Source organism: Echinops telfairi, unplaced genomic scaffold, assembly GCF_000313985.2.
Source record: "Echinops telfairi isolate 266 unplaced genomic scaffold, ASM31398v2 ScPeMD7_8;HRSCAF=38, whole genome shotgun sequence".
Lineage (NCBI taxonomy): Eukaryota > Metazoa > Chordata > Mammalia > Afrosoricida > Tenrecidae > Echinops > Echinops telfairi.
Genome location: NW_022103905.1, coordinates 9,276,970 through 9,290,600, shown reverse-complemented (window position 1 = coordinate 9,290,600; position 13,631 = coordinate 9,276,970). Strand labels below are relative to the sequence as shown.

Here is a 13,631-nt window from a genome sequence, read left to right as displayed (position 1 = left end):
CCGATGGCAGTGGGGCTTTGTTTGTTTTTTGAGTAATCATCTTCCACAACGTCGAATGTATAAGAAAGTCATCTCCTAGAAATTCTTTCTAGTTTGATTGAGTTAAGTGATTTTTCAAGGGTTTTCATCCAAAATGTGCTCTGTTTGTTACACCTCTTTATAGACAACAAGAAGTACGTGCCTAATATCTCCACAATCTCTTTTTGGCTCCCAATATATACATCATCTATGGCTGCAGATAATGCCTGGTCCAGTATTTCAGTTCAAATCAGTTCCTCTTTCCCATAACTCACAAAATCTATTCTATCTAGTCCAATCAATCATTAATCAGTCAACAAAGAGAGGAAAAAACGAAAATCCCATAGTTGGATATCTATTATCAATGGAAACCACTTGGTTTCTGCCACTGGTTTTGCCGTTACTTCATTAAACAATGTGGTTGCATTTCAGACCAAATCTCTTCCCCTAAGAATACGCTTGCCTCCATTCCTTAAATATCTAGTCCGTTCTTTCTACTTGTCGGATAAGGAGCTGCCGTTCTCAGTAGGTGGCGTCCAGTTGGTTCCAGTTCATAGGGACTCTGTGCACAACAGAACAAAACACAGCCCTGTCCTGCCCCAGCCTCACACCCGTCTGGACACAGATTTGTCGTGTGTGTGTGTGTGTGTGTGTGTGTGTGTGTGTGTGTGTGTGTGGTGTGTGGGTGGGGGTAGGGTAGAGTTTCAAGTCCTCTTTCAGCAAGCAAGGTTGTGTCATCTGCAACTTCCTCCAATCCTAAAGTCACGTTCTTCATTTATATACCCAGAAGGATCGAACCCTCACACACACTTTCCTGATTTTATACCAAGCAGTATCCCCATGTTCTGTTTGATGAATGCCTCTTGGTCCAACTACAGGTTCTGAATGAGCACAATTAAATATTCTAGAATTCCCATTCTTTTTAAGGTTATCCATAGTTTGTTATAATTCAGTTAAGTATCTTTGCATAATCAATAAAACACAGGAAAACATCTTTCTGGTATTCTGTTTTCAATCAAGATCCATCTGATGCCAGCAATGATATCCTCTGTTCCATACCCTCTTCTGAATCCAGCTTGAATTTCTGGAAGTTCTCATTTTTAAATGATCTTCAGGAAAATGTCACTTGCATGTGATATTCAGAATAGCGTTCAGTAATTTCCAGATTCTGTTGAATCTTGGAAAGGACACAAATCTAGATCTCCTCTAGTCAGTTGGCCAGGTAGCTGTCTTCAGACCTCCGTGGCATTGATGACTGAGTGCTTCTAGCGTTCCATCCATTTGTTGAAACATCTCAATTGCTGTTTGCTCAGTTCCTGGGGCCTGGTGATTCATCAATGTCTTCAGTGCACCATGGACTATTTCAATATTATAGGTTCTTGATTTGCTACTTTCAGAAATAGTTGATTTGGCATAATCATTCTGTGTATTTTCTGTCTTCTTTTGGTGCTTCCTGCATCATGCAATATTTTGTCCATAGAATAATCCAATATTACAACTCAAGGTTTTAATTTCTTCTTCAGTTCTTTCTGCCCGGGCTATGCTGAGAATGCTCTTTTCTTTTGCTTTTATAATTCCAGGTTTGGCACATCTCATTATAATACTTAACTTGGTCTTCTTGAATTCTTCTGTTCAACTTGTCTACTTTATCATCTTTCTTTTCTCTTCATTTCCTCTAACTATTCTTCATTCAAAAAGGAGCAAGTTCCAGAGTCTATTCTGACACCCATTTTAGTCTCTTTCTTTCCTTTTTAACAACCTGTTGCTTTCTTCATGTATGATGTCTGAGTCATCCACAGTGGTCTGCAGGCATTAGGGTTTAAGGAGGCCAATCTATCTTTGAGACGGTCTCTAAATTCATGTGGAAAATACTCAAGGTTTTATCTATAATTTTCTTCTGTTTCAACTTGAACATGCATATGAGCATTTGATGATCTGTTCCACAGTCCGTTCCTGGCCTTGATCTGATGGATAATATTGTTTCCACACATGCAGTCCATTTGTGTGTGTTCCCTCTAACAAAGTCCATAGGGAGAGTTTCCTTTTACATTGTTGGGGAAATAAAGTTTTCTAATAATAAGGCCATTGGTCTTGCAAAGCCTATCATGTTATCTCAGGCAACATTTCTATCACCAAGGTCATATTTTCCCAACTGTTGATTCTTCTTCTTTGTGTCCCACGTTCATTCCCAAATCACCCGTAATTATCAATGCATCTTGATTACGTGTTCGATCAGTTTCAGATCGACAAAATTGGTAAAAATCTTCCATCTCTTCATCTTTGGCCTTAGTGGTTGGTGAATAAATTTGAATAACACTCATATTCACTAGTCCTCCTTGTAGGCATATAGATATTATCCTATCAGTGGCAGAGGTGTCCTGTAGGATAGACCTTGTTCTTTTTGACCATGAATGTGACCCCATTCACCTTTGTCTTTCCTGACATAGAAGAACATATGGTTGTCCAAGTCAAAATGGTCATACCAATCCATTTCAACTCACTAATGCATATTAATCATTATGCTTTCCACTTCATCTCTGATGACCTTCACTTTCATAGATTCATATTTGGTACAAGGATCACTGGTGACACTATTGGGCACAAAAGGTTGGCTGTTCAAACCCACTAGTTGCTCCATGCAAGAAAGAGGAGACTATCTGCTCCTATAAAGATCTAGTCTCTGAAACCCTATATAAAGTCACTCTCAGTCAAAATGAACTCAACGGTTGTGGAATACTTTGTACATTCCATGTTCTGATCAGTAATAGATATGTGCAACAGTTTCTTTTCATTTTGAGTCATGTCACATCGGTACCTAAAGATGCTGAAAGTTTCACTCCATCCATGGCATGCAGGTGGACTCTCCACACTCATATTTTGAGTGAGTTCCAAACTGAGGCGCTCATCTTCTGGTTCTGTCTCAGACAATGTGCTGCTTCTATTCATAGTCCTGGATGGCCAGTTTTCAGATGTACACTAACAGTAGACCTGTTAGTCTGCTAATACCTGTTCAACAAGGGCAGCCCTGCTGGCATCTGAAATACCCTTGACACCGCTTCTAGCATCACAGCAACACACAAGCCACCACGGTACATTAAAACGACACACAGGTTATGGACTCTAAGGAATGGAGATGTGAGATTTATCTGGTTTCTAGGTATTTTTCTCCCACAGAAACACAAATCATTTCCATGCTCTAGTCTCCATCCACTTGGCCCAAGTCCTGCTGGATCCCATTAGGGAAAATTTCCTGAGGTCAGCCATTTAGTAGAATTGGCAGTCTAATGTTTCGAGGAAGGAACAGAACTCATCCACTTAGCAAAAACAGTTTAAAATAACTAAAGGAAATGGATTCCTTTTCCTGGAAAGAAGCCTAAAATCTAGCTACAGCCATTGACAAGGACCCACTATTTGTCCAGCGTGGAAGGTGCTCCAGGAAAGTTATGGTGTTTGCCAACATCTGCTTTCTCTCCACACTAGCCCGTCTTCTCATAACAGAACTACAGCCCTGAAACCTCCAGGACACACATTTTGTGTGTCCACATACCTGAGTCCATGTAACCATCAGAACAAGCTTTCTGTCTGATGCACACATTTCTTTTTAGGTAACTCAGAACCTTCCTGCAGCTTTATCTCAGAGCGTCTGTTCCTTTCCAACCTTCCTGTGACTGGTGATGCTATTCATCTATGTGCTCCTCCCCTTATCCCTGTACACAGGTGATGCCAATATAGCTGGTGAGCCTGTCTTAGCATATCCACTAGTTTCCAATCTTTAACTTCTTTGACCAAAGGCCCACTACTTTCTATCCTAGAACAAGCTCTTTAGGTAAGACTTGACCCACTCAGACGCTCCTCAGAAGACAAGCTTGGCGATCTGCTTCCCAAAGGTCACAGCCCTGAAAATGCTAATCAGGCCGCTTGTTCCCCTCTGTACATATGGAGTTGCTATGAATCAGAATGCACAGGCCGACACAACAGTAACAACATAATATGGTAAAGCCCTCCTCCCCACATCATAATTGTACCTGTAGCATTGCATTTGTAAAGAGTAGCTCTGAAGTGGCATGGCCTTCTCCTATGGCAACTTTCGAGGGAGTAAAGGGCTTTATCAAGCTGTCATGCTTCCTCTCTCCCATCTGGCATAAATCGGCATGCTACCTGCATGGGAACCCTTATCCGCTGATTTATTTCTGGTAACAAGACCAGACATTTTGGGGAAAGTAGGGGTAACTCAGGGACATGAATTAGGTCATGTTCAATTGATACCATATACTAAGGTGACCAGATCTTAACATTGGTAAAGCGGGACACCATTAATAAAACTCCTATCCTGGCGAAATAGCCACCTGGCAGCCAAAAACCGTAGACCCTAGCTTGTCGTGCATTCTTTTAAAAAAACTAGGACTTTTTTAAAACGCCGCGGGACATGGGAAAAATTGTTAAAAAGCGGGACTGTCCCGCCAAAAGCGGGACGTCTGGTCACCTTACCATATACTCTTCTGGGCAGATTTTGTTTTCCAAACACAGCTCTGCTAGTCAGGTGGTCACCCACTTTAACCCTGCTGGCCAATCCTCCATGCAGGTGTGCGCAGGGCTGAGAGTGCTGGCACCCAACTTGGCCCAGGGGGATCTTATGTATCTTTAGTTCTTAGCCACGTACGATCACCTGGATTCTACAGTTGTAAAACCAAGGAGGGAGCCGGCCAGGGAGACCACTGCAAGACCTAGTGGAGCGTCTGTAAGATGCTGCTTACCGCAGCTGCTGTCCTCACTGCGCTTGGAGTCCTTCACGCACTTTGAAGCCACTTAAATGCCCATCAGGCCTGGTCCACTGAGAAGGCATTGAGCTGGTGTGCAAGTTAGACTTGCTGGGCAGGATCTACCACGACGTCTTCAGCTCTCTCCTGGGTCTCCAGCGATCCATACCAGTACTCATTGCCTCCACCCAGGCCTTCATTAGCAGCGGCTGACAGGCAAGCCCCGGGAACTATGGTTCTCACTGGTCTGCCTGCTGCTCAAAGGCATGGTGGTGGAGGCATTGAAGAAGATCCCAGTCATCACTGAGGTTGGCTTTTTGGGACACTCGTGTGGGGCCTAACCCCACAAGCAAGGACCTCACAGGTTGGTTGCTTGGCCACTGGGTACCCGAGAAATGGACAAACAGCCCACCAAGTGCTCTTGGCGCACCTAAGCCTCATGGAGACCAAACACTGCCCCCTTGGAGCGCTTCGGTCTGCCCACCCCTGCAACAACCCAACCAGGTCTCACGTGCTAGTAATTAAGGTGCTGGCCGGGGCGGGGCGGGGGAGGGCGCAGTGGGGAGAGTGTTCAGGGGAAATCAGATACTATGTGTTAAGTAGGTTGGACCCTGTGGACCTCCAGCCTATAAGCCCAGTATGGACTGAAGGCTCTGGACTCCTTTCAGAAGCCGGCAGAGAAGTGTCCTTGTCCCAATCACTCCTATGTCAATAGCCAGCGCCTGATGGTGGATGGGAGTGAGCAAGACCCCCCAGGAATAAGGAACATGTTCAATTTATCTCTGCCTGTGCAATAAAGGGACTGGGTCCCCACCCCTAAACCACCTGGGGCCCAGAAGGGGAGACCTTTGCCATAGCCTCCCTCCCCCAAGCTTTTAAAAAAGGTAATTTTTTAATATAGTACTGTAAGCATCTATGACACCTTGATTTTAGTGGCACCCACTTCCTTGCTCGTAACGAGTGGTTTTATTTAAGCGCTTTGGACTGACTTTCTGGTGCGCACTGCTGGGAGAGCGTTGGACAGCGAACAGCAAGGGTGGCGGTCCAGATCCACAAGCTGCTCTCTGGGAAAGGCAGCCTCAGAAAACCCAGGAGGGTCTTTGATTCAGAATAAACTTGATGGCAGTGGACTTGCTTTTGGTTTCAGTCAGAGGCGACTTGACGGCCCTGGGTTTGGGGGGATTCTCCCTCTGCAGTCCTGGATGTTATATGCACAGTGCTAACATAAAACATGGGCACCAGGAAATGGCCAATACATTTCCTTAAACACACACACACACACACACACACACACAAATAACTTTTATTTCTGAGAAATTCATGAAACTGTGTGCCAAACATATACCGGGTTTGTGGGGGGGGGCATAAAAGGGTATGCTGAGCTTCTGTTTTAATTAGGGCTTGGTTTTCAGCACACTTGTTTGTGGAAGGCTAAGGTCTATAGCAACCCTCTTCAGAGTGCTAAACAGCAAAGACATCACTTTAAAACTAGATGCGCCTGACCCGAGTCATGGCATTTTCAATTGCATCAGATGCATGTGAAATTTGGGCATTTGCGTGGCGGTGTTATCAGAGTCCTGAGAGTGCCAGGAATAGCCAAAAGGAAGACAAATCTGTCTTGGAACAAGTGCAGCCAGACAGCTCATTGGAAGGCTGTCAAGGCTTTGTCTCACGTCCTTTGGACACGCTGTCAAGAGAGGTCACTGGAAATGCAGGCCAGAGAAGAGGAGGAAGACCATCAAGAAGCTGCACTGAGTGGCTGCAACAAGGGGCTCAGACTGAACGACTGTGAGGGGGAGCCGGGCCGGCTCTTGTTGTATGGAGAGTTGCTATGATTCAGGATGTCTCTGTGTGGTTTAAGACTTCTGAAAAAGGTAGGTCTCTAGAGAGCATGCGACAATGGAGGCTTCTTTCCCCAGCACATGTTGAGTGTGATGGAGAAAATCTGGAAACAGATAGTGGTGATAGCTGCACAAATGTTAAATGCGTTTGCACATAAAATATTTTTACGTGACACGGTAGTCAATTATAGGGGACAGAGTATTAAGAAGGTAATAGCCAGTTAATTAATAAAATTGCTTTTGTAAATAAGAGGATATACAAGGGAGGTTCCATTGCCTTTCGATTCCATTTTTGAAGCCCCCAGGATACGTTTTCACCACAATATACACATGCCTCCTAATCATAAAAGGCTCAGTCTCTTAACATGCCAACACATGAGCAAGTATCACCCACCAACCATTAACCCTGGCCCATTTGGCCGCGGGCCACTCCTTTCAACAAACCTGTTCTTGTCAATGACTGCAATGTGTGTGGTACATTTAAATATCATTTTTCCTTCAGTCCCCCAGAGGGGCCAAGTCTCAAAACTTTTTTCCTGTCACAATTTACAGCCTACAGGAGGTATATGTCAGCGGGATTTAAACTGTTTCTGATGTGGCTTTGTGATTTATGCTACACAATGCAGATGGCCAGGAGACATAGGCTCTTTTGTCATTGTTTCTTGCACCCTGAAATATTTCACACACAGAACACACTGCTCTGACTGCTCCGGTCTGGCTAGGATCTAAAGAGTGGGATGTCCAGCCTGAGGGCTGGTCCACACGCTACTCTCTGCACTTCATACAGGGAGATTTGTATCTTTCATTTTAACCAATCAGACCAGATGCTTCAGGGGCTGTCCTAAGTCAATTATTGTTTCTACTCCATACTTACTGCTTCTGCTCTTTTTTCCCATAACGTCTACCAAATTACTGACTAAATGACTTACTTATTATTCAGCTGTTTAGGTAATAAAGACTATTTAGAGAAATAAAACAGTATAGATCACTTTATATTTATTATATGTTTACATGAACTTTTCAAATTACAGCATTCAACTCAAGTAAGGTAATTAATGTCTGTAAATTGTCATTCACTTTCATTTTTCCCTCCTAAAATGTTAACAGAGCAAAACACCTTAAAGACACATGGGTAGGTTCAATGCACTTTCAGTGGCTCACAGTCATGACACAAAGACTACATCTACACATGAAAATATACGGCAAATAGCGCAATATTTTAAAATGTTAATGGCATGAAATAACATAAGGAAAAAACAAAATACTGTAGTTTTACCGCAATGGTTTTGGTAGATAACAGAATGTATCTGTAAATAATGTTCCCATGCAGAACATATATGGTGCTTGGCATGCTTGGCACATGAGCACTTGGTAACTGTTCAGTGTCATCACTACTTTCTAGAAGTCTCTCTTACTGAGGCCCATCTTCCGTGGAGTCTGTGATCTGCCTGCCTCCGCAAGGACTACTCAGCCAGGAGGCCGACCCCTCCTCCACCGACTCACATAGCTGTCCTGTCTGCCTACCCTTTCTTCTCTCCCACATCCACACTTGCTGCAGCTCCCTTCTTAGCACAGATGCCAGGCACAGAACTGGGGGCACTTAGCCTCCCAACCAGCACCCCTGCCCCCTCGGGATGTTGCTCCATTCTAAGCTGTGGCTACAGGGTAAAGGGAGTGATTCTACACACAAAGCTCATTCTTCCTACTGTAGCATGGCAAAAACACTGGTGGTGCTGATTTAGAATTTAAAAGTCAGTGAGTTTAGGCAGAATAGATACCAAAGTTTTTAAAAAACGACCTTTTTTTTAAATTACAAAAATATAAAAAAATGTAAACATTCTGCTAAATACCTGTTAGAAAACTGGTCACCTTGCTTTTTCTCCAGTGGATTCAGAAAGAAGCTAAGTGAACCACATTCCCTTTAGCTGAGTCCAAATCCACGTTCCCAGCCCCAAACCTCCACTTACATGCATTCTCTCGGAGAAGGGTCTCTGCCCCAGTGTGTTAACCTGGCAACTGCTCATGCCACTCATCAACCCACTCCCAACACCAGCAGAAGAGCTTGCTGGGCTCACCCCAGACAGTGGGCCATCAGCTCGCTGGGCACCTGACACTCAGCGCTTCACATGGGACCCAAGTCCAACGGCAGGAAAGCCACGCCCCTCCTCCTCTGCCACATGCTGCGTTCCTTCAAAAAGTTGGAGGGACCATTCTCTCTGTGTGACAGTAACAGAAAAACCAGGGCAGGAAACGAGGAGGGGGATGCTGCTAAGGTCCCCCAACAGGGACCCCCAAGCCCAAGTCCGCATATTCCTGCACCAGGCCCCTGCTGAGCCTGAGGAGGATGACTTTCTATCAGCCGGAGGAACCTATTGTTCTTCTAGCAAGGCTTTACTGGATCTTCCAAAAGAACAAAATTAATAAGTTGTCACATTTTAAAATACTAAAAATCATCATGAAAGAACAACAAAAACCTCGGCCGTTGTTTATGAGAGGTACACTCCGGACACAGATGACTACGGAAATCTATCTGCTCGGTGGAAAGCCCTTAGCATCTCCGTCAGCTGTGATGAACGAGAGAACCTAAAACCGGAATTCCTGGCAGGGAGATGAACAGTACCAATGAGCAGTGCCTCCATCAGCTACACTGACGCAGAACTGCACTCAGAGTCGCCATGGTGAAGTATCCGACAAAGTGAACTAATAAACATTTCCCACAGCACCGTGAAGTTTGGTAAAACACAATGTCAGTTTTTAACACTGATGTACAGGCTCAACATCTGGTCCGCCATTCATTAAGCTTCAGCTCCTCCTTCACTGATACTAGTTCTGACAGGGGCACCTAGACACAGCTCTGAGATAAACATTCTCACTTGAGTCTGTTAGTTTCATCTACTCCTCTGAGTACCGATGGATCCAAAGGAAGGAATAATGGCTTTGACGTTTATCTAATCCCAAATTTAATTAGTCCACAGTTATCACTTATTTGCCATAGATACTTGTCATAGCTCACAAGTCCTTTTATATCCGTCTGCTTTGGTACCATGTGCTCTTAAGGATTTTGTTTCTATATGATAATATTTAACAAATGGCTTTGAGATTTTAAAGATAAGAACGCTATTTGAATTTTAATAGCAAATGCAGTTGGAAAACAAACATATTTTGATACTCAAATTACATGTCATAAATTCTCTCTGTTAAAAACGTCTGTCATGGACAGACTGATGTCCCCTGGCCCCCGCGGGCATGCTCACGAATCCCGTATGAGTGCTAACGTGGGTTAGGCCACTTAGTTCAACATGGACCTTTGCAGAACATCACGACTTGTCCACCACCAAGGGTACACTGCATACAAAGTCAAATACGAATTCATGGGGTATCATGTCTATATCTCCTCTCGATTAATGCAGCAAACGTCACCACAAATTAGCCAGCAGTAAATTTGCTATAAAATTATTTGTAACAAAATAAATATTTTCAATCCCTCTCCACTAAGTGATAGATATAAATCGCTAATAGTTTATGACATTAGCTTAGGTCATTTTTTTAGGACCCAAACATACTGTACAATCCTGAGTAAAGTTAAGGATATAGTTTCTTGGGGACTCTTCTTGACACAATCATAAAACACAGTAAAACCACAACTCATCATGATCCCCATGTTCATTAGAAGTACCAGGAGTGCTTTTGACTTTGGTAAATGACTATCTATGTAAACCTTGTCTTTTGCTGGCATAAAGCACAAGCAGAGGTCCCGCTAGGACCCCTCCACCACTCGTTGACACTGAGAGAGTAAATAGTCCGGCAGCGCAGAGCAGGAGGACCTGAGCCACAGGACTAAGACATCAGCATGAACGCGGAAATGCAGCAGGCAGGGTCTGGACGGGAGTAGCTGACAGGCCAAAAGCCCTTCAGTACCTGCAACAAAACACAGAACTGTCATTGCTAACATGGCCCAAACGACACACTCACCTGCAAGACACTCGGCAAGAAATAACCGCTCGCTCTGAGAACTCTGACACCAGTAAGAGAACTGGTTTGGATGACACGAGGTCTCAATTACAACCTGGTTGTCGTTTTATAATGTTACCAACCTATCATGTCAACAACATGAAGTCTTAGCTTGTGTTGCAGGGTCTTTAGAACAGAAGGCAGGGCAGCTTGGGACGCGGACATTTTTACATTTTGCTTCACATCATTTGCAAAGGATAACCAAAGTTTGCCAAAGTCTTCAGTGGAGATTTTTAATGGCCTGAAAATAATTTTCAAAATTAGATTCATATACAGAAGATTAAATAGACTTAAAGTGAAATATGAGAATTAAACATGATCAATAGAAATCTAGATTTTACAAATTTGTGTTTTAAAACCAATAATGATTAAAACATGTAGCATCTGATAAACTAAAATAGTGAAGGCAGGTGTAATTAAATAAACTCCCTCGGTTCTACTTCTATGTAGTCATACAGGTACAGTTTACCAATTAATGTCACAAATTCTTTAAATGAAATATAAAACCTTACTTTCAGGTATACTCTGTATTTGGGGATGAGGTATTCATCAGAACCATACAAAAAATTATGAATACAAAGCCCCACCTTGTATAAACTACACTAAGAATTTTAACAAATGTATAAACAAAAAAACATTTTTTTAAAGACAAATGGGACTCTACAGGTAAAATAATTTACCCAGCTATCTCTACGGATGAGACTGCATGAAAAATTTATATTCTATGTTTACTTTTCTGTCACGTGAATGTTTTACAAGTGCATATTGATTTTATAACCAAAAGAGACTGTACAGTTAAAGATACAGAGGATTTTATTAATAAGCAGATGACTGTTTAGGTAGATATATACTGTGCGTCTTCAGGTTATTAAAGCTCACTGCTCTGGGACAAACCTTCAGTCATAGAACATATACGTTTGATGGCAGGATTCTATCTTATATAACCATCATTGGCATCAATACTCTGACAGATTCATAGACACAGTCTTACTAAAAGACTTAAAGTGTGAGCAAAAATTATGGTCATGTAAAACACGTAGAGGTATGAAGATTAAAAAGATATTTTTCACTTGAAAATGGCTTAATTACAGTATAATATATTTGAAGAGCCAAAAGAGGGCAGAATAACTAAGAGATGGTTTCTAATAATGTTGGTAACATTGTACAGCGCCTCCGATAAGGCCAAAACCCTATTGAATATTGAATAAAAATGTGGTAACTTGTTTTCTGCTGTAGATGTCGAAAGCTTAACGAACAGATTTTATGAGAGCAAGAAAGACAAACCAAGGCAAAGTTTTAAAATACAGAAGAAAGGAAAGAAAAAAGAGGCATGAGTCATCTTTGAAGCTACTTCGGCTTAAAGGGTGCTCTCCAGACTACCAACTGACTGCAGGTAAGCCAGGCCCCATAGTGCCGTCTCTCCCTGTGCCGTCCCTTCCCTGCGGCGCGACACAGGAGGAAGTGGCTGTGCAATGGCTCCCTACTCCGGAAGCAGGGCTGAGTCTATACTGACAACCTAGCAGTGCCTCAGTCCAGAGAAGATCATTCATATTTGCCGAATGAATCATTTGAATTTAGGTGCCAGAAAATATTTACCTAATAAAATCTAAAAGCGATAAGGTCACTGAAAATTCCAGCTGAACACTGTGACTATCCATCTTCTGATAATTTATAAAGCCAGAAAGAGTGCCTTCTGTAGAAGGGTTTTCCATCTGCACACTATGTTGAAAAATGTTTGTGCTTTCTGCTTCTATTACTGGTAAACAGCTTTCAAGTTGTTCAGTGATCTGGAAATAAAAGTATTTTAAAGAAGATCAATACAGATTATTATATGGACACTATTTTTCTACTCAATTAAAGTGGTAACAATTGACTGCGAGAAGGCAAAACAAGCAATGTTAGGACAAATACCCCTGACACGCTCATCTAAAAATTCCCTAGCACAGATAGCTAGGGAATAAGAACACACAGAGGCCCGAATTACAGGACAAGTAACATTATACTTGAAACTTATGTATAAGTACATAACGTATATAGGGGGAAGCATTATAATTAGAACTATACACACACACATAGATAATCTACATATAATTTTTAAACAAGATTATTACACTCTAGTCTTATGATACTCAATTCTGCTGACAACAGATTTCCACAGCTGGGAGCTTTAATTACACACACACACACACACACACACACACAACCAGGCATCTTCTCTTCTCTTTCTCCACCTCTACTAAAGCTCTGGTTGTAGAACTCAGACAAGTGGCCTGGCTTTTATTTGCTTATATCTCAATCCCCATGGTGATTCATCCTAATACACATCGGGAGTCAGAAGCTTCTGCCCTTTCAGTGGCACACGCAATCTCTCTTCGACACACTCTAGCTCAAAGAAGACATTTTTTTTTCTGAGACTGAGACTCTGGCCAGACCTCGCTATGACACCACCAAGAGCACCCCAATACTGCACCACGCCCACTGCCAGGAATCCCAGAGGCAGACTCTCAGAAGCACGGAGAAACAGAGCTGATACCCAGTACTCAAGAGGGAATAAATCAGTGAGAAAAAGAATCTGACAGTATGTATACACATTTGTCGTACAATATTCTTACTCCAATATTCGTGGATTAACACAAGCTTAATGATAGAGGATTTAGTGTGAGTGTTTCGGGCAAATATAAATGACACATTTAAAGAGTGCAGAAAAAGAGAATGCAACATAGGCCCTTAAAATACCAACACAATAGCACTTCACATGCACCTTCTATTGAGTCAAAACACCTCGTCTAATTCATAGTAACAGGAACACAGTATGAAATCTTTACTTCAGATGAGGAAACTGAGGCCCTAGAGCAATTAAAGTAGGTTTCCCAGGGTAACAGTGCTAAGACCAGAGGTTAGGATTCAAGCCCAGCAGCCTGAGTGTAGCAAATACACCCTACCTCACTATGTTCTATCACAGCTCCCGCTCCTCTATGGCCTCTCCCAATACAACCGTGGTCAC

General features: G+C 42.6%; 1 protein-coding gene across 1 annotated transcript in view; it reads right to left on the bottom strand.

The window, feature by feature from the left end:
- Positions 1 to 7,590: 7,590 nt before the first annotated feature.
- AP4E1 (adaptor related protein complex 4 subunit epsilon 1) overlaps positions 7,591 to 13,631 on the bottom strand; it is a 65,098-nt gene continuing 59,057 nt past the window's right edge. The window contains exons 20-22 of the mRNA XM_013006335.2: positions 12,224 to 12,414; positions 10,711 to 10,868; positions 7,591 to 10,534 (exon numbers count right to left, since the gene is read on the bottom strand). Coding sequence (XP_012861789.1) covers positions 10,374 to 10,534; positions 10,711 to 10,868; positions 12,224 to 12,414 — 510 coding nt within the window. The 3' untranslated portion in view covers positions 7,591 to 10,373. The remainder of the gene's footprint in view (positions 10,535 to 10,710; positions 10,869 to 12,223; positions 12,415 to 13,631) is intronic.